Source organism: Cnephaeus nilssonii (assembly GCF_951640355.1).
Source record: "Cnephaeus nilssonii genome assembly, chromosome: 12".
In the NCBI taxonomy this organism is placed as follows: Eukaryota; Metazoa; Chordata; class Mammalia; order Chiroptera; family Vespertilionidae; genus Cnephaeus; species Cnephaeus nilssonii.
In genome coordinates, this window is record NC_137083.1 from 27,053,869 (window position 1) to 27,079,556 (window position 25,688).

A 25,688-nucleotide genomic window follows, 5' to 3' on the forward strand; every position below is an offset into this window, starting at 1 on the left:
CTTCAGGAAATTAAAGGGAAGCTAAGGAAGGTTAAGAGGCAGTAGTTAAGTGAGTAAGAGAACTTGGAAAGAAATGTTAAGGATGTTGTGTGTAGGTTTAATATGATTTTGAAAACACTTGTTTATGACAAAGTTAAATTTAAAAGTTGCTATATATTTATTATTAATTTCAGAGAGGAAGGTATAGGGAGAGAGAGATAGAAACATCAATGATGAGAGAGAATCACTGATTGGCTGCCTCCTGCATGCCCCCCATTGGGGATGGAGCTCACAACCTGGGCATGTTGCCCTGACCGGGAATCAAGCCATAACCTCCTGGTTCATAGGTGGATGCTCAACCACTAAGACATGCTGGTTGGACTAAAAGTTGCTTTTAAATAGGTATGAAGTCCTGCCAGGGTATCATCATTGTACACATCTGTTGTTGATAAGCAACCAGCAGCCCAGCTGCTGAGGGGCCACACTGGGGGCTTACTGATACAAATGTGTAGTGAAGCAACTATGGCAAGGGCATATTTAGAATATAAATACTAAGCTTTTGCGAGAACTATTTGAGAGTTTTGGTTTAGGGGAGGTGACTTTTATTTAACCTAAAAGTTCTCTGAAGACCCTTCGGGCAGTGCTAATAACTACTCAGTGGCCCCTTGATAAAGATCAGCCCACCTACCAACACACTGTCATCTTTGTTCCCTAGCAACAAGTTCTAGCAACAGGGGACTTTTGCACTGGCAACTGGAAATCGGCACTTGATTGGCCAGAGACTCTTAATGTGCCACCTGTTATAAAAAGGTACATCTCATATTAAATTTGGGTTTTATCCTTTCACTTCCCCTTGCCTAGAACAATAATGATTGATTTGTCATTTGTTTGGAGTATGTTATTTCTTTATTTGACTTATTAAGACATATTGTCCTGTGTGCTCTTGGCTTGTAATTATAATTCCTACAGCAAAGTGTTCTAAATAAATTGCTGGCAAAGACAAAATCGGTGTCTGAGCATGACTTTTGCTGCCTCCTCAAGACAAAAACAAAGAATAATCTGGACACACCAAAAAAAGGCAGGGAGAGAGGAACTGAACAAGAACTTTATTGTTGTGTAACCATAAGGATCTAAGAAAGACATGGTCCTATATATTCTGGTCCCTGATGAGGGAGGTTCCTGTGCTTACAATGACCACCACCAAAACCACATTTTCTCAGAGAGTTCTATTTCAATGAAATTTTATTAGTCTACCTAGCATATACCTAATATATCATTAAATTAAACTTAATTTTTAACTTCATGATTTTTTTATATTAAGAAATTTACCTTGCCCTGGCCAGTGTTGCTCAGTGATTTGAGGGTTGCAGGTTGGATTCCTGGTCAAGGGCACATACCAGGGCTGCACATTTGATCCCTGGCCCAGGTCGGGGCACATGCAGGAGGCAACCAATCGCGGTGTGTCTCTCCTCTCCTCTTCCCTTCCCTTCCCTTCCCTTCCCTTCCCTTCCCTTCCCTTCCCTTCCCTTCCCTTCCCTTCCCTTCCCTTCCCTTCCCTTCCCTTCCCTTCCCTTCCCTTCCCTTCCCTTCCCTTCCCTTCCCTTCCCTTCCCTTCCCTTCCCTTCCCTTCCCTTCCCTTCCCTTCCCTTCCCTTCCCTTCCCTTCCCTTCCCTTCCCTTCCCTTCCCTTCCCTTCCCTTCCCTTCCCTTCCCTTCCCTTCTCTCTCTCTCTCTCTCTCTCTCTCTCTCTCTCTCTCTCTCTCTCTCTCTCTTTCTCTCTCTCAATGTCTCTGGTCTCACTCCCTTCTACTCTCTCTGAAAATCAATGGATAAAATATCCTCAAGTGAGGATTAACACACAAAGAAAGAAATTTACCAACTGCGAATCCTGCTTCTTAGTGTCAAACCCTCAATAGTAGACACTGACCTGCCAAGCAATCATAATTGGATGCTACTAGACAAACAGATTTGCTTGATTCCATATCCATCAACCTCTGACTTCGATTTAGTTTCCCATATCATGAAGGAAATTGCCCATTATCTCTCCACTGTTCCAACGCAGGCACTTAAAATGCATTCACTTCATGCCTTCTGCTCTCAAAATGTCTCAATTTGAACAATAAATTATATTTTGATCGTACATGGAAAGCTCTGATCTGCCTGCCTGTCCTTCCGGAGAATTCCACTTTATTCTTCAAAACTATTAAGGTCAATATCACCTTACTGTGCAGCCACCACTGTAATGCCCAAGACTCTTACCTGGTGCCATAGTGCTGCCCACAAAACTCTGTTGAAGCTCTTGTCATTGACCACTTTCCCCGATAAGACAATGGATGAAATAATTTTAAATAAATGAAATAACATTTAGTTACTAGGTTATAAACAGAGAAATGATATTAGCAAAATAGGTGTATTTTGCAATATACATGTAAAAGCAAACACTAGTTTTGGTGCCAGCCTGGTTGTCTAATTTGTAACATGAGAGAAAAGGACCAAAGTTCTTTTATTTCTTTAGATTCCATGGCCTATGGTTTTAGTAATTTACTCAAATTTTCTGTATCTTCTTTGCAGACAGATAGTTTAAGGTCCAAATCTTTTAAACAAGCCGCGGTCTTTGCTTAAACAACCCAACCAGGAATTAGACATAAAAGGTTTTTTTTTCCCCCCTCATTTGAAAACTCAGCATGCTACCTCATTGTGCCCTTATCATGGTTATGCAGCACTACTCAGTATAAGCACCAATAAGTAATTACACACAGTGGAGTGTTGTGTCAGTAAAATGTTCACACTTTTTCCAGTCAGTATTTTTAATTTTTTCTTTTCTAAATGATCTGCTTAAAGGAAGGGAACAAGAAATTCCTAGATAATACAGATAATGTATGAATCAACCTGGATGACCTCAGCTATTACAATTACTTTTTAGATGTATAACACCAAAAGCATGACACATGAAAAAAAAATTAATGAATAATCTGGACTTCATTAAAATTGAAAGCATTTGCTCCAAGGAAAACAATATCAAAAGAATAAGACCAGCCACAGACTGACAGAAAATATTTGCAAAAGACACATCTGATAAAGGACTGTTATCCGAAATACTAAAAACAAAACAAAAAACAAACAAACAAAAAACTCTTAAAACTCAACAAGAAAACAAACAACCTGATTATAAATGTACCAAAGACCTAATAAACACCTCACCAAAGAAGATATATAAATGGGAAATAAGCACATGAAAAGATGCACCACAACAAATGTCATCAGGGAGATGCAACTTAAAACAACAATGAGATAACTCGTAGTAGAATGGCCAAAATTCAGAACACTGACAGCACCAAATGCTGGAGAGGATGTGGGGCAACAGGAGCTCTCATTTACTGCAGGTGGGCATGCAAAACAGTACCGCCACTTTGGAAGGCTGTTTGGCGGTTCCTTGTAAAACTAAACATATTATTACAATTTATTGTGCAAAATACACCAACCTCTGCTGGGTGCTTAGAATATATTCTTCCTTAACCCTCAAAAATAATTATATAAAGCATTATCCCTATTGTATAGAGGAAGAAACTGAGGTTACGAGAAGTTACCAAAGTCACCAGGGTGTCACTCTCAGCTCCCTCCTGGGTCAATCGGGCAAAGGCTGCTTTGTGAAATTATATGAGAGGCTACATGAAGCTATGTGCTTACTCACAATGCCCCCAGCTAAGGCCTCTAAGCTCGCTGGAGTCAAACAGCTATAGAATAGCAACTATTGAACTGTTCAGCTCTGGTGGCTTCCACTTTACAGATGGAAACTACACCAAAAGGGTGAATTTTGTTATTAAGCAGAATCAACAGATTAGAATCAAAAGGAGTATGCCTCTCAATGTATATATAATATATACTAATATAGACATATAAGTATATTTATTTCTATATAGAAGTCTATAGACATTTATGTGTACACACACATATATATTCAGGCAATGTCTCCATTGCAGTGAGGGGGACTGTAATCTTCTTTATCTGCAGAGGAAAAGATAAGGTGGTGCTCTTGGCATTCCTAGAATTGGGACCCAGAATTTTAGCTCATATCTCTGATACCAAGCTGCTCCCAAAATATTGTCAGTGAGATCTTTATTTATATGGAAACAAAAAGGCCCAGATGAGTAAAGAAAGAGTGTGTGTGTGTGTGTGTGTGTGTGTGTGTGTGTGTGTGTGTGTGTGTGTGTGTGTGTGTGTAATCTCTCTGGAAGGTTTTTGAAGCCTTGGGTACTTGTTTAAACCCGTGTTAACTAGTTGCAATGGTTAGACTCAATTCATATGTGCTCTGCACCTAATGCATTTCTATTCTGAGTGGCATGTAGTAAGGGTTAGCATTTTGTGACACATCTTTAAAAAGGCACTAAAGTGAATGCTTCTCACTGCTTTTCCTCCTTTCCTATATCTCCCAACTGTAAATTGGGAGTGATGAAAAGATTTTCTACCATCACTGCTAAAGGATGCTACAAAGCTAACTCCCAGCTCTTCGTTTCTAGGCTTCATCTGCACCAGCAGGGGCTGCTTGGTCTTATAAGAAAAGCAGGCATCCCGCGAGCCCATTTGCTGGTCAGTCACTGGCCTATGAAATCTAGAAGTGTTGTGTAAGAAGTCACAGGAACAGCAAGCATAGCTGGGCAACCTCCACTCACATTATAAACAGTAGACAGTGGGGGCATGCAAAACCGTCTCTACCAGGCCACGTCAGTTAGGCGTTTATATATTTTGTTTAAAACACATTTTTCACACTGAAAACTTAGGAAGTCACCAACAACTTCGTAAATTGTGTTACATAAATTCATACCCAGACTATTGCAGTACTAATCTTTATGATCATATCATGCAAGAATTCTTTACCTTTCAGACTCGTAACTATGTTTCCTTCTTCAAAACAAAACAAAAGTTATAGAAGCAGAGTGAAAGATTCTGCATAAGACAGTTGGTGTTAAAGAGCAATTTGCAAATTATGTGATGAAGTATATTCCACAGCTTCGAGGACTAGATTAATGCAAATAGGCTTACACTGTTACAGTCTCAAGTGGGACAGACAGGACTAAGAGTATAAGATTATAATGTGCAACTAAGGAGATTTACAGATACTGCTGAGAACAGAAAGGATTATGTTTCCACAACTTTTTATAGCTTGTCTGCTATAGAAGCAGGTGACTGAGATATCCATTCAAAATCCCTTCCAAGGAGTCTGAGTGCATTCCCTCATCCTTTACTGCCACCTATGGTTCCAAATTAGAAAGTGTCAGTTTGAAATAGAATTCTAGACACTGTGAACAGTATACTGGTTTTAAATATGAGCATATTTATCACTCAATTATATTTTGCCTTTGGGTTTTGACTAAATGAATGGAATATCATTCTAGAGGGCATTTGACAACATGCATTAAGAGATATTAAAATGTTTAAACTCTTCAACCCAGTAGTCTGTGTTTAGGAGGTGAAGAAAGGGAAAGACACATGTATAGGAATATTTATTACAGTATTATTCAAAAGAACTCAATGTTTAAATGACTATAGAATTTATATCAGGATTAAATATGATGCATCCAATTTAAAAAAGTCAGAAAAAGAAAATTACCTTTAGTCAATTTCTATAATTTTTCTCTTTAAAGAAAGATTTTAGATATTTTATAAACTGTCAAAACCCTAAAGAGACATGTAACTTTAGCACAGAAAAATGATACAATTCATAGCCCACAAAGCTAAACAGCTATGTGCCTAGAACATAGAATGTATAAATATGCTGGAAGAGATTACTGCCTTTCAAATATATACCAGTCAAGACAAATGAGATGAAGTTCCTACTGTGCAGAAAAAACACACATGTCACTAGATGGAAGGTTCATCTTTCCAAAATAAAACACACTTCCATTGGGTTTCTGTCCTGGCCTGCATCTCTCTAATTATCATAAAGGGGCCTAATCTCTTCACCTCTGATTTGGGACCTACCACTTCTTATCTAATCGTTAATTTACACCATCCATTATCCCTTTTCTTCTCTTTTGTATATTCAACCTTTCCGTTCAACGTGTTCCACTATATTCAAGTGTTTATTACCTGAAACAATAATCCTACATAATAAAATGGTAATATGTAAATTACCATCACTCCGCTACGCCCACGATTGGGCCAGCAGAAGGCGCAGGGGGCGGGACTCAGGGTGGCCGGGGTAGCTGATTGGGCCAGCAGGACGTTGAGCCGGAGGCTTTCGGAAGGCCTGGTGCACCGGCGGACAGCCGGCCAGCTCCCCCGCGATCAAAAGCCAAAGCGGGGGAGCTGGCTGGCTGTCTGCTCCGGCACAAGGGCTTTCGAAAGCCTCCGCCGCGCTGGAGGCTTTCGGAAGGCCTGGTGCACCGGCGGACAGCCAGCCCGCTGGTGCACCAGGTGCATGATTAAATCATGCACTGGGCCTCTAGTAATGAATAAGCCCTCACTCAAACCCATGTCCTCCACCTCCCACTTCCAGGAAACTGTAGTCCTATCTCTAGCTCTCACTTCATAGTCAATTTCCTTAATATATACTAGTGGCCCAGTGTATGGATTCGTGCACATGGAAAGGAAATTAATTACTGTAGCTCGGCAATAAACCAGATTTGGGGCCGAGAGTGCCCCAGCAAGAACATAACCCACAGCCGAAGGTGGAATCAAGTGGTCCTGCAAGGAATCAGGCTCCCTCCTCTCTGGTTCCCGGTCACCCGAAAACCGAGAACCGCCACTGCCAAGTCACTGCAGCTCGGCAGCTCTTGTATTGAGCGCCTGCCCCCTGGTGGTCAGTTTATGTCATATGTACTGGCTGGTCAGATGGTCACCTAGCTTTTTATATATATACTAGAGGCCCGGTGCACAAAATTCGTGCATGGGTAGGGTCCCTAGGCCTGGCTGGCAGTCAGGGCCAATCTGTGGGGCGACTGGCAGGGGTACCCCACTGGCACCCATCTTGGTTGGCCTGGGGCCTGTGGGCTGCGGGAAACTCCTGCGTTGAGCATTATATTGGACAAATCAGTCAATTTGCATATTAGGCTTTTATTATATAGGATAGCCTTGTGTGTGTGCGCGCGCGCACGCATGTGCCACACACGTGTTGATTTTTAGAGAGAGGAAAGAAGAGGGAGAGAGAAAAACATCGATTGGTGGCCTTCCACACATACCCTAACTAGGGATCAAGCCCACAACCTGGGCACGTGCCCTGACTGAGAATCATCAAACCGGTAACCTGTTGGTGCATGGGATAATGATCAACCAACTAAGCCACACTGGCCAGGGCTCAATCTGCTTAATTTTTATATTTGTTATTACAATTTTCACCTCCTGCTCAATCCTAAACTCACTGCAGTCTTGTATATGCCCCCATCACTCCATTAAAACAGCTCTCTCTGTAAAATCACTGACATATATATTACTAAATTCATGGATATTTTTCAGTATTCATTGCAATGTCTCAGCAGTAGTCCACACTCTTGACTTATGCCTCCTTCCTGAAACACTCACTACTCTTACCCTTACCCTCTTCTCTAGCCACTCCTCTTATTTCTTTTCCTGTGCATCCTCCTCTTCTTTGCTATTAAATATCATAGCTCAGATTTTGGCCCTCTTCTCATTCCTTAATCTCGTCCTTGGTAATTTCTTAGTAGCTATAATTTCAATTACCCCACCTTTACACAAATGATTCGCAACCCTAACTTCTAGCCCAGTGTTTTCCCCTGAGTTCCAGGAACACATGTCCAGATAGATAGATTGATGATAGAGAGATGATAGATAGATAGATAGATAGATAGATAGATAGATAGATAGATAGATAGATAGATATTTCTTCACTTCTTAGAGGTCTCTAACAGATCTCCATCTCTATTTAACCAAAACTTAATTTATGATTTTTCCTTCTAAATATACTCTTTTAGTCCCCTTTTAGTTCTATAAATGGCCCCATCACCAATCTAGCTATGCAAACTAAAATTCTAACAATCATTCTTGATGCTTCTCTCTCTTTAACCATGTACATTTAATCCATCTCCAAGCTCTGTTGCTTCTAATTCCTACCTCCTAAATCCATCTTCTTCTTTCCATCTCCATCACCATAGTGATTCAGGTCACCATTATCTCTTGTCTGCCTTATAGTAATAGCCTTAGAAATTTCATTAGTCTTAATAGTTATATTTCTTTTTTCTCCATCTGTATACCATGTATTTACTCTTTTGTCTAGATACCCTAGCTAGGACTTCCACACAATGTTGAATAGGAGTGATGAGAGAGGACATCTTTGCCTTGTTGCTTTTCTCTTAAATGAGAAAATGAACATCTTTACATTTTTTACACATAATTCATACATTTCAATGGCCAAGAAGAACAACCGATTACATGGCATTTTAACATGTGAGCTAATGGCAAGATTAGAAAACAAATTATGGTTGATAAAAAGTAGTAACTAAATGACTTCAGCAGATATCAATAAGTTGAAAATTACTCCCTGCTTATACCGATTTTTCAAAGTAACAAGAAATACTAATGCCCTAAAGATATTGCTGGATAGTTACAAAATTGTTATGTATTATTTAATAAATCTATCTTTTGTGCTAAAACTGTTGTCTATGTTTTGCTTTTAGTTGAATGGTGGGAGATAAAATGAACCAAAAGGATAAAAAATCACACAATCAAGATCTGTCACACCTTGCCTGGGTTCCTGCCTCACTGCACTTCCTTCTCCAGTCCCACTTCTCACCTGTACAGATGAGACCGGCACTTCCAAATTGGTGATATATCCAGTGGTGAACATATATTTTTAAAAGGAATTCTTTCCTCTTTCAGGGGAAGAACATCTTATTTGAAAGTATCTTTATTCCTTTTAAAATCATATTGACATTTCTTAGAAATTCTCAACCAAAATTTGATATGGATAAAAGCTCTATGTCTATTTTTTATTTCAATTTACTTTTCAAGATGAACACAAGATTTCAAAGGAAGCAAGTCAATCTCATCCAAATTAATATATAATGTTCTTTTGTGAAAAAAGAAGAAATCTACATTGCTACTTCAAATTCTAATCACTTAGATGTATTCTATCCTGACCTTCCAATCATCTTTGAACATATAAATGGAAAACAATGTAGAAACACTATCTTTCTTATGTGTAACTAATTGTGGCAAATCATCTCTAAAATTTATGGTAGTTTCTTTTTTTTAATTTAAATTCTTTATTGTTGTACTACATATGTCTCCTCCCCCCCCCACTCCACTCCCCATTGATCTCTACCCGCCCGCTTCTACCCCCCAGCACATGCCCTCACCCCCCTACTGTCTGTGTCCATTGGTTATGCTAATATACATGCATACAAGTCTTTTGGTTGATTTCTTACATCCCCACCCCCTCCAAACACACTCCCATCCTCCCCTGCCTTTCGACGGTCTGTTAGATGTTTCTATGTTTCTGGATCTGTTTTTGTTCATCAGTTTATGTTGTTCATTACATTCCACAAATGAATGAGACCATGTGATACTTATCTTTCTCTGACTGGCTTATTTTGCTTAACATAATGCTCTCCAGGTCCACTCATGCTGTTGCGAATGATTAATAGTTCTTTCTTTTTTACAGCAGCATAGTATTCCATTGTGCAGATGTACCATAGTTTTTTAATCTGCTCATCTGCTGATGGGCACTTAGGCTGTTTCCAAATCTTAGCTATTATAAGTGCTGCTATGAACATAGGAGTGCATATATTCTTTCTGATTGGTGTTTCTAGTTTCTTGAGATATATTGCTTGTTCGGTGGTAGGTTCTCTTTTATTTTTATTTTTTAAATATATTTTATTGATTTTTTTACAGAGAGGAAGGGAGAGGAGAGAGTTAGAAACATCGATGAGAGAGAAACATCAATCAGCTGCCTCCTGCACATCCCCAACTGGGGATGTGCCCACAACCAAGGTACATCCCCTTGACCGGAATCGAACCTGGGACCCTTGAGTTCGCAGGCCGACGCTCCATCCACTGAGCCAAACCAGTTAGGGCAGTAGGTTTTCTTTTAAATCAATAAGTCAATTTTCACTTTGAAGTTGCTCAATTGCTACTTTATCACTTAGATTTGGTTGTGTGTGTGGTTTTTTTTGTTTGTTTTGGGGTGTGTTTTTTTTTGCAAAATTCAATAAAGTGCAACACAATCTCCAATTATTTGTACAAAAGGTATCAGTTTAGTTAATTTTATGTTTATGGAAAGCCTTGTTCTTGATCTTAGGAAAAAAGCATCCAGTTTCTCACCTAACTATAGAGGATTTTTGTAGATGTTCATCAAGCAGAGAAATTTCTCCTCTACTCCTAGTATGCTGAGAGTTTTAATTATGAATGAGTGTTGAATTTTGCCATGCTTTTAACTGTATCCATTGATAAAATCATATGATTTTTCTTCTCCATCCCATTGATGTGGTAGGTTATGTTAATTTTCAAATGTTGGAACAACTTTCCATACTTGGAATAAACCCCTGGTTGTGATGTATTGTTCTTTTCAAACACTGTTAGATTCCATTTGTCTTTTTGAGCAATTTTGCATTTATGTAAATGAAAGATGTTGTTCTGTAGTTTTCCTTATGATGTTTTTGTCTGGTTTTGATAATAGGGTAATGCTAGCCTCATAGAATAAATTAGAATGTTGGGGAGCACAAGAGACTTGGTTGGAAAGTTTGTAAGGAGGACATTATGAGAAAAGGGGAGTGTGTGGAAGGCCGCCTGCCCTGTTTATCAGAATTCGACTTAGGGGAGACTTAGGGGAGTGCTGAAGGTGGTGCCCCTAATTATTCCTTGACCTTTCTAAACAAGTCTGTGCATGTGCAGACCCTAGGGTGTATACTGGAATCCTTATCCTTAATCCCTGGATGCCCTTGCCTAGAGGACAATGTAAACACATGTGTTCTCCCAAGATTACTCACCCTACTGAATGTATCTAAAGATAAAAATTCCAATAAAAGCCTAACCAGGCAGGCAATTGAGGCTGCCTGGCTGCTATCAGCCAGGCCATCCCTTAGCCCTCTCACCCACAGTGAAACTGTGTCAGAGTAATCTGTTCATCCATCGCTTAGGGGCTGCTGGTCAGCCCTGGCATTAGAGTGCATTCCCTTGGCATCTATTTTCTACTAGAGACTGTATATGACCAGTCTTATTCTTTTTAAATGTCTGGTAGAAATCACTAGTGAAACCACCGAGGGCTTGTGCTTTCTTTATTGGAAAGTTATTAATTATTAAAGTAATATATTACAAATATAAACCTATTCAGAATATCTATTTCTCCTTTTGTGAGTTTTTAAAAATATGTATTTTATTGATTTTTTACAGAGAGGAAGGGAGAGGGATAGAGAGTTAGAAACATCGATCAGCCGCCTCCTGCACACCCCCCACTGGGGATATGCCCGCAACCAAGGCACATGCCCTTGTCCAGAATCGTACCTGGGACCTTTCAGTCTGCAGGCCGACGCTCTATCCACTGAGCCAAACCGGTTTTGGCTCCTTTTGTGAGTTTTAACAGTTTATATCTTGTAACAAAATGGTCTCCTTCACAAAAGATTCCAAATTTGTGAGCATAAGAGTTGTTTGTGGTATTCCTCTATCTTTATAATGTCAGTGAAATAAGTGTATTATGGGTTGAATTATAAGCCGCCCCCCCCCCCAAATTCATATGTTGAAATCTTAACCACTAGTGATGCATACAACTTTGAAATGTGACCTTGGCCCTGGTCAGGGTTGCTTAGTGGTTAGAGTGTTGGCCTGCACACCAAAGGGTCCTAGGTTCGATTTCGGGCCAAGCACAGGTACCTGGGTTCCAAGTTCAATCCCTGGCCCTGGTTGGGGTGCATGAGGGAGGCAACCAATTGATGATTTTCTCTCTCCCTCCCTCCCTCTCTCCCTCCACCCTCCCTGCTTCTCCCTGCCATCCACTCTCTAAAAACTCAATGGAAAAAATATCCTTGGGTAAAGATTAACAAAACAAAAAAAGGGAGAGAGAAAGAAATGTGACCTTATTGGGAAACACAGTCATTGCAGATGTATTTGGTTGAGATAAAGTCATACTGGAGTAAGGTGGGCCTCTAATCCAATTTAAAAAGAAGCCCATGTGAAACGACAGAGACACACACAGGAAGACTGTGCCCTAGGGAAAATGGGGACAAGGAATCCCCTTTTCTCCACATGACTGGAATAATATAAGGAATATATATATATGGCAGATTTTTTTTTTTAGTTATTTGTTTCTGCATAGTTGTCCTCTGCCATTTGAATAAAACATGCACAGACGCTCACACGAAATGTTTAATACATGCCTAAACAAACACTTTTCTGCTCAACATGATCAAGGATAATTTGGGGAAAATGATGCCATGTATGACTATTTAAAGAGCTGGGAAACTGAGAAATATGGTCACTCAGAAGCCTGTCTGGTACTCACAAACTCTGTTCTTTGGAAGAAATATGTCAGATCTCCCAGGAGTCCCGCTTGCTATGCATCCTGAGTGAGACAGAACTTCATCTATGAACACTGATTATCTTGGGCTCATGACTTAGCCAATCAATTTCAAGCTCCAAAATGCTTTAATCCCTAGGAAAGTTTACATTTATAACGGAAAGAGACAGCTTCCAAGATAGTTCGTTTGCAGGAAACTGGACAGTCCTGGTGTTTAGGGTAAACCATAGGGGCACGCCCACTTGCAATGATAACTATACATGGAAGTTGCCTGAGAAATGAAAGCAATAAGCTACCTCCATCTGGCATCTGCTCCCAAACACTAGAAGAAACCCCAGGGTCTCGGGATATAGGAGCTGCTGCAGGCACATTCCTTCCCTTAACAGATGGGAAATCCTATAACATGTAACACCTCTTCTCTCACAACCTATACCTACAAACCACAACTCCACATCCAGAATTCATTCCTAACATTATACCTGATGGTATCTAAAGGGCTTTTTCACACGTCTTCTCATCATATATGCTCTTAACAAGATCTCTGTCACCCTCACCTTATTAAACTGAGACAAAAAAGGTTAAACAACTTTTAGCCAAGATAACAAGACCAATATATTATTGAAGACTTTTCAGATCCTTCCTGAACAATAAATCTTCTTTGCCTTAAAATGGATCTCTTGAGTCTGATGCATTTTTGTGTGGAATGCCATGACAGTAAATCACACATTCTTTAATCACTCAGATGAAATTCACTCCAGAGGCACTCTATGTAGGAAGACAAACACATATGCAGAGGGGGTCACCTCCAGTAAAGAGAAATTAGTCCCGGATGGAAGGAGTCTGATATAAGAAACCTACCACTAAGTGCCTGGCTAGTATGCCTGAAAGATGGTGTCATACCGAGGGCTCAGCATTAGTCTATGCTGTGGGTAGGTAGAGCAGGAGCTAGATCCCACTTTGCAAGAGGAAGTCTATGCTACTGGGTACATGAATAGCCTCCAAACCTATCATATGGCTACTCCATCCAGGGGCCTATTGTGCAAGCACTGAGGTGGCTAAGAACACAGTGGTTGACAGCTACATGCTGATTTACCCTGTTTTTTAGGCAGGTTGGTTGTTCAGTGCCTTCTCTTCAGTAGATGTTCTCTGGTGGGCACAACATAAAGCAAAAAGGTCTATAGAGTTTGCAGTGACTCCCAAAGATCTTTCCATATTCCTTTTCCTCAAACTCCCTTGTTTCCGAGATTCCATTTTGCTTTTTCTAGGCCCCTGAGCAGCCAGCTAAGCCATTTGTCACTACTAAGGGGTCCACATATAGCCATACTTTAGATAATTTCCCCCTTCATGCAAATGAGTGACCAACTGCACTGCTTATAACTCTGCTCACTGGAAAGATTTCCCTTCACTATTTTTTTTTAAATCAAGGTTACTGTTGAGTGTGGCTGTGATGGGGCAACAGTCCATTTTTGGTTAGCACCAATATATTGAGTTGACTCATCTGTGAACCAAGCCTTACTTTCTACCTGTTCTCTCTGTTAGCCACGAGGAATCTCCTTAATGCCATAAAGATAATATATGAGATAAAATAAATGATGTGGCATTCTGAGTCACCTCTTTCTGTAATTGCTTGTGACCTCTGGACTTGCTCAGCAATGATCTGAATGAAGCATTCCACCTGTTGCACCAACTTGACTTTATGATTCATTGAATCTGATAATGTATAGATGTCGATGTAAAACTCTAGTCACATAATCACTTGATAGCCCAGGGTGACACAGTGTCTTCTAAGGCTCTTTTTCAAACATCAAGTAGTTCTTTTCCACAAAAATTCTATCATCGCTCCAGAATCTTGGAGAATCTGCAGCGTGTCTCTCATCTCACGCCTTTCTAGGGATTCCATGATGGATACCTGGGATCTGCTGGGCCACATGGATTGAATAGCAGAACAGCATGCACCACAGATTGGATCTTCTGCAGAGCTCCTTCTTCCTGTAGACTCCATAGAACATGAGATTCTTAAAAACGTCACTGATGTGACAGACCCCTGAATTGGTGTGGTGTATCTTCTACACTCTGGTATGTGTTTGTCTTACTAAGGAATTCAGAGTGCTTGCCATTTCCTGAACACAAAGTCTATGAGTATGATGGCATCCAAGACAGTGGACAAGTATGATGTTCTGTAGCATATCAACATTATCCAGGTCCTTGCAAACTACATTAAAAGACTTCCTGTAGCCCTGGTGCAAACACATATGTACTGTTCTCCTCCCACTATAAAAGCAAACTGTTTTTATTACTGTTAGTGATAGAGATCAAAAGGAATACATTAACCAGTAGCTGCATATCACATCCCAGAGGTTGGTTAGTTGCAGTAAAGATACATATCTGGCAGAGCAGCTATAGTTGGGACTACCACTTAGTGAAGCTTATGGTAGTCCACCCCTGTATGATTAATTCATCTACTTTTACAGGAAGCATACAGATGATATGAATAAAGACATGATGAGAACCATATCATATTTACCTGCTATGATATTGCAGGGCCTTCATCAAGAGAATGGACTCTAGATCTCTAAGTGGGGTTAGGTCTCAAAAGTAGCTGTAGGAACATAATTTCCTAAGGTGGTGACTGACATCTGCTCTCCAGCTTTTGATCTTTTTGATTATGTAAGTTTGGTTACTCTTGTCATACTTAGCATAGTTTTTGACTGCCTATGCATTTTATTCCTAGGAACACACTTAGATCTCTATATTTCTATATCTAAGTATTTTGAAAACCATGCGTTCACACTGGTATCTCCAATTGTGGTAGCATACCATAAGTTACTCTCTTTCTGTATTTGTAACCCACTTCTCCATTAAAGAAATCAGCTTTAGCCCTAGCTGGTTTGGCTCAGTGGAGAGAATGTCGGCCTGTGGACTGAAGGGTCCCAGGTTCAATTCTGGTCAAGGGCAGGTACCTTGGTTGCAGGCTCCTTCCTGGCCCGGGCCCTGGTCGGGGCACACAACCAATCGATGTGTTTCTCTCACATCCATATTTCTCTCTGTCTTTCCCTCTCTCTTCCACTCTCTCTAAAAATCAATGGAAAAATATCCTCAGGTGAGGATTACAAAAAAAAATCAGTTTTAAATATAATTCCTTATTTGATTAATTCCTATGTAATCAGTCTCCCACCTCAATGCTGCCATTCCCTGCCGAATGCAGATGCCACCCTCTCTTCCTTCAGCTCTCATGGCCTTACTGATCCCCTCAGCTTGACTAAACTTTAAACAGGCTTCTTCCTAGCCATAGGCAGCTGTCACAGTGCCTCCCATTTTTTAGAAAATCTGTAATTGCAAATTCTTCCTCTGCCTCTTTAAAATGTATGTGAACATTCTCCCAGCCTGTTGCCAGTTTTACAACCCAGGATTGTCTTTCTCAAGCACCAGGGAACATGTTTTTAAAATGTAGACATCAAAAAAAGATAGCACCCCTGCCTCCCAGTCTCTGTGGGAAAGTGGAAGCCTAACTTAGATGGGTGCCAACTAGAAAACCCAGGGGGCCTACACAGAGAGAAAAACATTTGCAAACTCAGGAGTTACTCAATGTGCTCCACATATCCCCTGTAGTTCAGTATTTTTCCATTAGCTCACCCCATAGCTTATAGGCCTTCGTACCTTTTGCTTTCTTCAATTTTCAGTCTCTCTCCCCTGCTGTTGCCATTGTCTTGAATAAAGTCTTCCTGGCCTCCTTAACTTTGTCCAGTACAATGTTTGTATTGACACTCTTCATTTCAGACTGCTCTCCCAGAGGGACACCTTCTGATTCTGCCTGGACTCTGATCTCCCACACCAGGCCAGCCCGCCATGTAGACACCTTGCACATGGTGCTTGAGCTCTGACACCCCATGCCAGGTTTCCCCCTCCTCACCTTCCTCAGGCTCTGATTCTCCACACTGGTCACCCCTGCAAGGTGGATACTATTTCACACTGTCCAGCTTCTGACTCCCCACCTGAGACCACCCCTCTGAAGAGCCACCATCTTGGTCCCTGTTCTGGGCCACTTAGACTCCCCCTTCCTCCCACCAGACACCTACCTTTCTCTGCCCATATAGTGGTTTTTAGGACTGAGTTGTTTGAAAAATGGGAGAAAAGGAAAAAGAAGATAAGAAAGAGGAAGAGGAAGAGAGTTCATTTATTTTATTCCAAATGATCTTGCTCTGGTTATACATTAGTGTAGAGAGCACCTGGGAAGGCACATGGGCTTTCTTTAATTATTGTCAGCTGAACCCAGTGGCGTTGGCAAAGCCACGCCCTGGGAACATACTTTGCCAAAAAGGCAGATGTGTTCTCAGCATTGACTCTTATCTTTGCCCAGGTGTCGGGGAGTGGGTTTTGATTGAAGTATGGTAGCAATCATCTCAGGTAGAAACTGCAGTTTTAACTTTAACTTTAACCCTGCTGTTTTGGGTTCTGTACTTATTTGCTTGCTAAAACAATAGAAAAGTTATTCTGATTTTCTGAACTTATGTATGCTATCCCAATCGATTGATACTCCATGGATGGTGGTTTGAATATCCCATTGATTGTGATCTTACTGGTTATCGAAGTACATTCTTCTGTACCTGGGAACCAGGACAGCACAATTACCCTAAATTGTCTCAGTAGCTACAGATAATGTGTTTCAGTTGACTCATTGGTCCCAAGACCAGGACAGCACAATTATTCTAAATTGCCTCAGTGGCTCCAGGTAATGTGTTTCTGTTGATTCAGTGATCCGTAGACCCAAAACTATACTTAATCTTTATAGATAACTAACTTGCTCAATTTTGCTTCTGTAACTGCTTTGTGCAAACCAGGTTCCTCATTCCAAACCCAAAGATGTAATCGATACCTTTGTGATATTCTGCATATAAGCCGGACGTGGCGAACCTTTCAGGGCTGCGAGATTTGGAGCGCTGTTGCCCCTCGTAGCCGCCAGCTTTTGAATAAATGACTCCATAATTTGACTTTTTGAGGAGTCCTTTGTGAGATTTGGGGTACACTACAACATGATATGTCAGGGGTCCTCAAACTTTTTAAACAGGGGGCCAGTTCACTGTCCCTCAGACCGTTGGAGGGCCAGACTATAGTTTAAAAAAAAAACTATGAACAAATTCCTATGCACACTGCACATATCTTATTTTGAAGTAAAAAAACGAAACGGCAAAAACACCCGCATGTGGCCCGCGGGCCGTAGTTTGAGGACGCCTGTGATATGTAAACCCAGTCAAGCACCAGGAATGAAAATAATCTCCTTTGTCTTGACTTTTGGTGAAACTTCCTGGTATTTGGGGGTATAAAATACACACACTGCATCGGCTCTGGGTCACTGTCTCTCCATCAGAAGATGGCAGCGGTCCCACCCAGTCCCAGCTTTTTCCTTCTATCTCTGTGTCTTGTCTCTTTCTTTTATTTCTCAATCCCCAGCCCCTCTACTCAAAGAACCAGATCATCTCTCTTTCCATGCTTCTTGTGGAAAAGAGAGACCCTGCCGTACATTAGTACTGCTTAGAGATATTTTAAAAATTAATGATACTTGCCCTGGCTGTTGTAGCTCAGTGGTTAGAGTGCCAGCCCCAGGACTGAAGGGTCAGGGGTTAGATTCCTGGTGAAGGGCATGTACTTGCATTGCAGGTTCCATCCCTGGCCCTGTCAAAGCACGTGCGGGAGGTAATCAATCGATGTGCCTCTCTTTCATGGATGTTTCTCTGTTTCTCTCTCACCCCCCACCCCCCCATACCTGCTTCCCTCCCTCTCTTCCACTCTCTCTAAAAATCAATGGAAAGAATGTTCTCCGGTGAGGATTAAAACATAAATAAATCACTGATGTTTGGTCTTTTTCCTAGAGATGTATGTCTGTCGACTAGAGGTCCTATGCATGTGCTTCTTTGAAAATTTCCCAGATGATGTTAAGTGGAGTCTGGGCTGAGAGCCACTTCTCTTTCTTTCTTTCTCTCTCTCTTTCCCTTTCTTTCTTTCTTTCTTTCTTTCTTTCTTTCTTTCTTTCTTTCTTTCTTTCTTTTTTTCTTTTCTTTTTCTTTCTTTCTTTCTTTCTTTCTTTCTTTCTTTCTTTCTTTCTTTCTTTCTTTCTTCTTTCTTTCTTTCTTAAATCTCACCTGAGAATATATGTTTTTTCTCATTGTTTTCAGAGAGAGTGGAAGAGAGTGAAGGCGGGAGGGAGAGAGAGAAACATGGATGTAAGAGAGACACATCAACTCATTGCCTCCTGCAGGCACCCAACCAAAGGCAGAGAGTGAACCTACAACCAGGTACCTGCCCTTTGGTGCCTGGCTGATGCTCTAACCACTGAGAAATACCGGCCAGGGCAAGAGTCACTTCTTATTAGGGACAAATTAGGAGTAGGATGTAGGGGTGCAGATGAGTTTGAATACCTGGAGAATGGAGCATGTGAGAAAGCCCATTTGAGGGCTTCAATTTTGTCCTTTAGGTAGAAAGAAATGTCATCAAGTGAGAGTGATGGTGGTCAAAATATTAGGGGGTGGGAAGCAGAGAATTATGAATATACTTATTCAGAGAGGGAGACAAAACTTAATAAAGAACTGTAGATTACTCGGCAGTGTATATTGCCTATTTGAAGTTATAAGCTTCAGGATCTGGTTAAGTTTCTAAATATTAAATTTATATATTTTTAAAGACATGTATAGAAAAAATGACAATGGAAAATGGAGATTGTGTTTGGATACTCTGGTTTTCTTTCCCCTTCTTTGTATATTCTGTATATCTTAAGTTTGAATGAATTCTTATATTCATAATGGAAAAAATGTTTTACTTTTCAAAAGATAATGAAATAAGTGGTGATTCAGCACACACAGAAGACTTTAGGGGCACTATATTAGTTTGCTAGGGCTTACAAGGCACAGGCTGGGCAGCTTAAAAAATCAGAAATGTATTTCCTCACAATTCTAGAGGCCAGAAGTCTGAGATGAAGGTGTGGCAGGGTTGTTTCTTTAGAAGCCTCTCTCCTTGGCCTACGATGAGGTATCACCCCCTGCCTGTCCTCACCTGGTCTTTCTGAATGTGTGTCCTAATCTCTTACAAGGACACCAATCATAGTGGATTAAGGTCCACCCTAGTGAGCTCACTTTACCTTAAATTAAAGACCCTATCTCCAAATACAGTCATATGCTGAGGTACAAAGGATTAGGACTTCAACATATGAGTTTTGAGGAACACAATTCAGCCCATAACAGATACTCAGATTATACTAAGATTTGAATTTCCTCTTGGTATTTCTGTTTTCCTTTTTTTGCAGCTTCCCCCATCCCCGACACCCACAGAGCTGGTTTCTTATTCTTATGACTTAAAATTCTGTCTGCTGAATAGTTTCTAAGCAATTGTTCTAATTTATTGAGAATTTTTGCCATGTCATTTTAAAATATTTAATATTCTTCAAAACTCAAATGCGTTCTCAAGCAAAACTGAAACTGCCTGCAGTTCTGCTTCCTCGTTTGCTCCCTTCCTCATTATGCCCGCCCCCCTGTCACGCCCTCAGGAAGAGGCATAGCACTGGGAGACCAGAAAACGTCACAACTTAACGTCTTGGGCTTAATTTCTTTAAAAAAAAAAAAAAGATCCTCACAATTGTATGTCTCCTAGCCATCCGAAGAGGAGTAAGAAAACAAAGGCTAAAAGCAACTGTTTCTTACATAAAAAGAGGAAGTTTTCAGGAAAATCCTGGTAAGTTATTGATTCAAACTTTATTTTATGCTTATAAAGGTGAAATTGGGTCTCAAAAGAACTGTTGGGCCAGAAAGAAACTCACTACAGACTAATTCATTTGCCTGTCAGCATAACCATTATTGCTTTTCTCATTTTCGGTTCTTATAAGTGTATTTCTAATAGCACATGATCTCACTCATCTAGGGGAAATAATGAACAACATAGACTGATGAACAAAACAAACCCAGAAACAAGGAGGCATGGATCAGACTGTCCGGCCTCAGAGGGAGGGTAGGGGAGGGTGGGGGTAAAGGGGAGAGATCAACCAAAGGACTTGTGTGCAAGCATATGAGCCTAACCAGCGGTTAAGGACAACAGGGGGGTGGTGGCATGTGTGGGGAGGGGTGTGGGATGGGAATGGGGGGATGAGAACAAATATGTGATACCTTAATCAATAAAGAAATTTAAAAAAAAAAACCTCCAGCTGTACCTTTTATATAAACACATGTTTTTATAGTTGTAAAAATACTGAAATTGATTGTAAATATGAATGGACAAAATACACATCGATATATTTAACTGTTAAATATCTTCTCACAGGAAGATATTTTTCCATTGATTTTTAGAGAGAGTGGAAGGGAGGGAGGGAGGGAGTGAGGGAAAAAGAGGGAGAAAAAGAAAGAGAGAGGGAGGGAGAAAGAGAGACCAACAGACAGACGTGGATTGGTTGCCTCCTGAATAAGCCCAGGCAGGGATGGGGATTGAATCTGCAACCCAGGTATGTGTCCTTGATCCAGAATTGAACCCACGACCCTTCTATGTGCGGGCTAATGTTCTAATCACCTAGTAGGTCCTAGTCACACCAGCAGGGCTGAGGCTAACTTTTTAAGTGTACTTCAGGTGATGAGTGTGTTCCTGGTTGTGTAGGGAGTGGGAAGGAAGAATTGGAGAAACAATATAAAGAAGTTCAGGAATTAGAGCATAAAACAATGTAAAGGAACCAGGTGTCCTGTGAAATTATGCAAAATTCTGTCTTCGGTAACTTAAATGTTTCTGTGGAAGTGTTTCCTTCAAATCTATCTCATGCAGGAATCTGGTTAAAAACTGAAGTGAAAACAACTTCAGGAAATGAAACTTAACTTGTTTGTGGTAGTTTCTCTGCAGTCCTGGGAGAGAGCCAGGCCTCCCAAGTGTCCTTCCCCTACCAACTCAGAGTCCTGCAGGGCAGAACTCCTCAGAGCATAGCTATCTGGGGGCCACTGAGGACCCCCCTGAGGTGAGGGTGGGTGGGCACCAGCACTTGTCCCTAAGAGCTCTGCTAACTTGGTACTTCTCCTGCAATACTAAAGAGACAACTAATCACTCAAGAATGGCATCCTGCTGCTTTGCCTGTAATTAATGTTACTACTACTACTAAGATGTATGTTCATGATTGTTTCAAAACAGGAGGCTGAGGGCTCCTGGAAAACCAAGAGTTATGTCAAGTCATTCTCAATATTTTTCCACACCAGTCATAGTGATTTTTATTTTTACTTAGGTCCAACACTATATATGCAGATTCTCTTCAAGTTGACAAATTATTGGAAAAGCATTATTAAATATAATGGCTTCAAATTATTATATGTTCACAACTGTTACCATGTGGGGGGAAGGAAGTTGAGAAACTTTTGACATTATTATCTTTAGCCCAAGGCCGTTATTGAAGAGTTGAGTATATTACATTGAGATTTTTCCTTGTAACAGAAAGAAAGCTCCAGATTTGGAGGAATAAATGTCAGTGACCTTATTAGAGAAGAGGATTTCTATCTCCCTGGTATCTATTAGCAGAATCTGATTAACAGGAAGTGAAATGACACTGTCACCTATTAGGTGGCACCAAGTTCCCCTTGTAGTATCCCCTACACTAGATGTAGCACACAATGAGCCACTAGCTGTGTACAAGGCAAAGAGCTATAAGAAAAAGGGATGGACTACAGTGGGAATTTCCTGATGTGCTGCTTCGTTTCTAGAATGTTGAGCCCCAGTTGAATATTGTAATAATCACTGGCTAATCCACACAGAAAATCTGGACTCTGCCCTCTCAGTCTTTAGGTTATTCAGAGAGGGTGGATGGTTAGATCGCTGAAAGAGGACTCTAAGAGAAGGTAGTGGATCATCAGACCTGAGGGGTGAGCCTGCGGAAAGGGAAAAGCCCTCCCCAGGATCAGTTCCGGGAGCAGGGGCAGCAGATGAAAACAGCGGAGGTGCTGAGGCTGTGACACAGGGCGCCGGGAGCAGGAAGGGGCCTCCTCCAGGGAAAACAGGTATGAGTCATGGCCTCACGTAGGGACATAGCAGAAAACTGATACGGGACACCGAGAAGGACTGCAGGATAAAGTGTTTATTAATTAATGTTCCTTTCCTTTTGATAAAACTTCCTTTTCATTCTTTGTTACCAGATGATTGAAGTTAGAGTTAGTTCTGGCCTACGGGGTAGCACAAAAGAGATTTCTTCAGATTTCTGTCTGGAATTTAAGCCAAATGAAATAAGTGCCCTAGTCCTTTGACTTACAGACATTGCAAACTCAAAGGTTTCCAAATATTTATTATTTTTAACTACTCTCAGAAACTATGTTATTCACTCAACAAATTTTTGTGAAGAAGCTTACTATGTGCTAGGCACTGTAAAATAGTGAACAAAATACACAAAAGCTCTTGTTCTCATTAAGCTCACAGAATAAGGGGCGAGACAGAAAACAAACAGGTAAAAATATGTGGAATATTTGCTTGTGATTAGTCCTAAGTAGATTTTTTTAAAGCCACAAGAGGAAGAGGAAATGCTGGGAGATGATTTACAGTTTTCTGTAGACAGGCCAAGCATTGCCTCAGTGAGAAGATGCCATTTGATGAAAGACCTGAGGGATATGTGGTGGCCGTGAGCTGTGCAGGTGTCTAAGGACATTCTAGGGAGAGGAAACAAGTGAGGTGCCTGAAGCAGGAGCAGGCACTGCCTGTGTTAAGCAACAAGGAAATCAGGGGGCTGGGCCAGATATATAGAGAGAAATAAAAGAAGGGGTAACAGGCTGCCAGGTTATGTAAGGCACCTGTTAGTTCATAATGAGCTTGGCTTCACTCTGAGTCAAATGCAAAGCCTCTGGAAGGGATTGAACAGAATGTGGGTCTGTTATTTACACTGGAACAGACTCAGGCTGATATTTTCAGCCGTTCCCAAGGGGATCAGTAACAGCAAGAGGGAAACTAGTGAGGGTGCAACTCCTATAATGCAGGAAGAGAAGATGGGGCTTGGACTGGGTGGCAGCAGTGAGGTAGTGGTCAGCAGTCAGATGCTGGGCATGTTTTGAAGATAAAGCCTATAGGATTTGCTCCACATTGAACGTGGAATGTAGAAGAAGAGAAAGAAAGAATGCCTGCAACACTTTCCTGATTGTTTATTGATTTTATTAAAAATAGTTAAATATAGAAGAGATGTGCTAGGTGAAGGATGTTTCTTTCACTATTCTTTCCAATCTCCTGTATGTTGGAAAATGTTCAAAGTAGAAAGTTTAGAGGAAAAGATGTCCCATAAACAATTCCTAAGCAACAGTCCAATCACTTGCATTTTAATTTGCTGAGTCATAATTTTTTTTGATGTAACAGAATCTCAACAAGTATGTCTCAGGACTAGGTCTGTTCTGCCTACATTACTACTTCCTTATAGGTGCTTTCCGGAACATGACTCTTGCAAACTCAAGAAAAGGCAACTAATCTAACAAATCAAAGAACCTCATGAAGACTTATTTCAAGTTCCTGGTATAAAAAGTGGAAGTTTTCAGTAAAGTCCTGGTATGGGCTTTAAAGATACATTTTATCAACTTCCTTTAAAGGCTATATTTTAAAACTAATTCTAAAATCTAATCATAACTATGAAAATGAATATATTTTCAAGTGTACATAAGCTATTTCTAACAAAACAATTCTGAAAGGATGAAAAAATTTCACTGCTTTCATATACATGTTGCTAGGTGTAACTTACACTGACTGCAGAATTCTTTTAAAAAGAAACCTTCCTACAAAGAGAGTGCAGAGTATTTCTGGAGGTGGAAGGCTCTGGTGATGAGGCTGGACAAGCTAAGTAAAATATAGATCAGAAGATCAGGAATTGAAACATACCAAACTGTGTAGAAAATTGTAGCCAAGAGATGCCAAACTCTGTCCTATATAACTCAAGATGATAAAAAAAGTTTACATCTAGTTAAAGATTAAACACTTCAAAGTTTAATTATTTTAAGGATTTCCTTCATAACTAGTTTGTACAGAGACTATGCAAAGAAATACAGAATTTTAGAGTGCACTTTGTAAAATGAAACTAACTTGCTTTGCAGTTTCATTTCTGAACATCAGAGCAGGGGCGTGGACCTGCTGGAGACCAACCAAGATTGCAAGAATTCCTTCCTGGAGGTAAGAACATGCTAGGGCCCAGCCTCTTAGAGACAGGGCTGGGCACCAGTGCGTGCCCTGCTGGTTTGATCCTTCCTGATCACCTGCCCCACCCCACTCCTCGCCAAGAGAAAATATAAGTCCTTGGGAAATAGATCCTGAAATTAAGTACACATAAGGAGAACTCTGGGGTTCAAAATATTCCCAATACAGAATAAAAAAGATAAGGTGGAGGTCTTCTCCCCAGCTCCAACCAAAACACCTTCACCCATTTGAAAAAGCAGAACAAAAACTATAACCAAGACAACTCTCTGGTTCTGAGCCAATTCCCCTGTACCATGAATGGGAAAATAGGTTGGCTGAAAGGAGATACAATTTAATCATGAATTTATTTTCCTGATCACAACTGCCCCTCTCCCATTTATTTTATTTAAAAAAAATACTTTTATTGATTTCAGAGAGGAAGGGAGAGGAATAGAGAGATAGAAACATCAATGATGAGAAAGAATCATCAATCGGCTGCCTCCTGCAGGCCCCACACTGGGGATCAAGCCTGCAACCCAGGCGTGTGTCCTGACTGGGAATGGAACCATGACCTCCTGGTTCATAGGTCAATGCTCAATCACTGAGCCATGCTGGCCAGGCTGCTCCCCCTTTATTTACATTAGGTAGCTTCTTGACAAATATAAAGGTCCCTCGTGTTTAAAAAACATGCCAACACTTTAAGATATAAATCAAATCAAATAATGTTCACAAAAGTACTTTGTAAGTCTCAGGGCAGTGAAGTATACTAAAGTTTTATATAAATATTAGTGGCCTGGTGCACAGATTTGTGCACATTGAAAGGAAATTAATTAGAAGAAAGATTCATGCAGTAATTACATTACTGCAAAAAATTACATATCAAAATAGTATATATAATATAGTATTAAAAAATTAAAACACACATGCGATTGGTGCCAGCAAGAGCTTTATATGTATTGTTCATGCGCGAGTCAATGTTTATTTTAAATTGCCAGTGGGCATCATATGTACGGCCGGTCGGTAGGTTGCTTGGATGGATGAACGGTCGATCAGTTAGCCATATATATATCATCACCCTAAACTAGGTTGAAGACACTGATTATGCC

The 25,688-nt window shown here is 40.6% G+C and overlaps 1 protein-coding gene across 1 annotated transcript in view; it reads left to right on the forward strand.

Annotated features, from left to right (window-relative positions):
• The first annotated feature begins 20,003 nt into the window (after window positions 1-20,003).
• LOC307107818 (uncharacterized protein) overlaps window positions 20,004-25,688 on the forward strand; it is a 43,022-nt gene continuing 37,337 nt past the window's right edge. Inside the window, exons 1-2 of the mRNA XM_079785331.1 lie at window positions 20,004-20,160; window positions 24,504-24,579. Coding sequence (XP_079641457.1) covers window positions 20,069-20,160; window positions 24,504-24,579 — 168 coding nt within the window. The 5' untranslated portion in view covers window positions 20,004-20,068. The remainder of the gene's footprint in view (window positions 20,161-24,503; window positions 24,580-25,688) is intronic.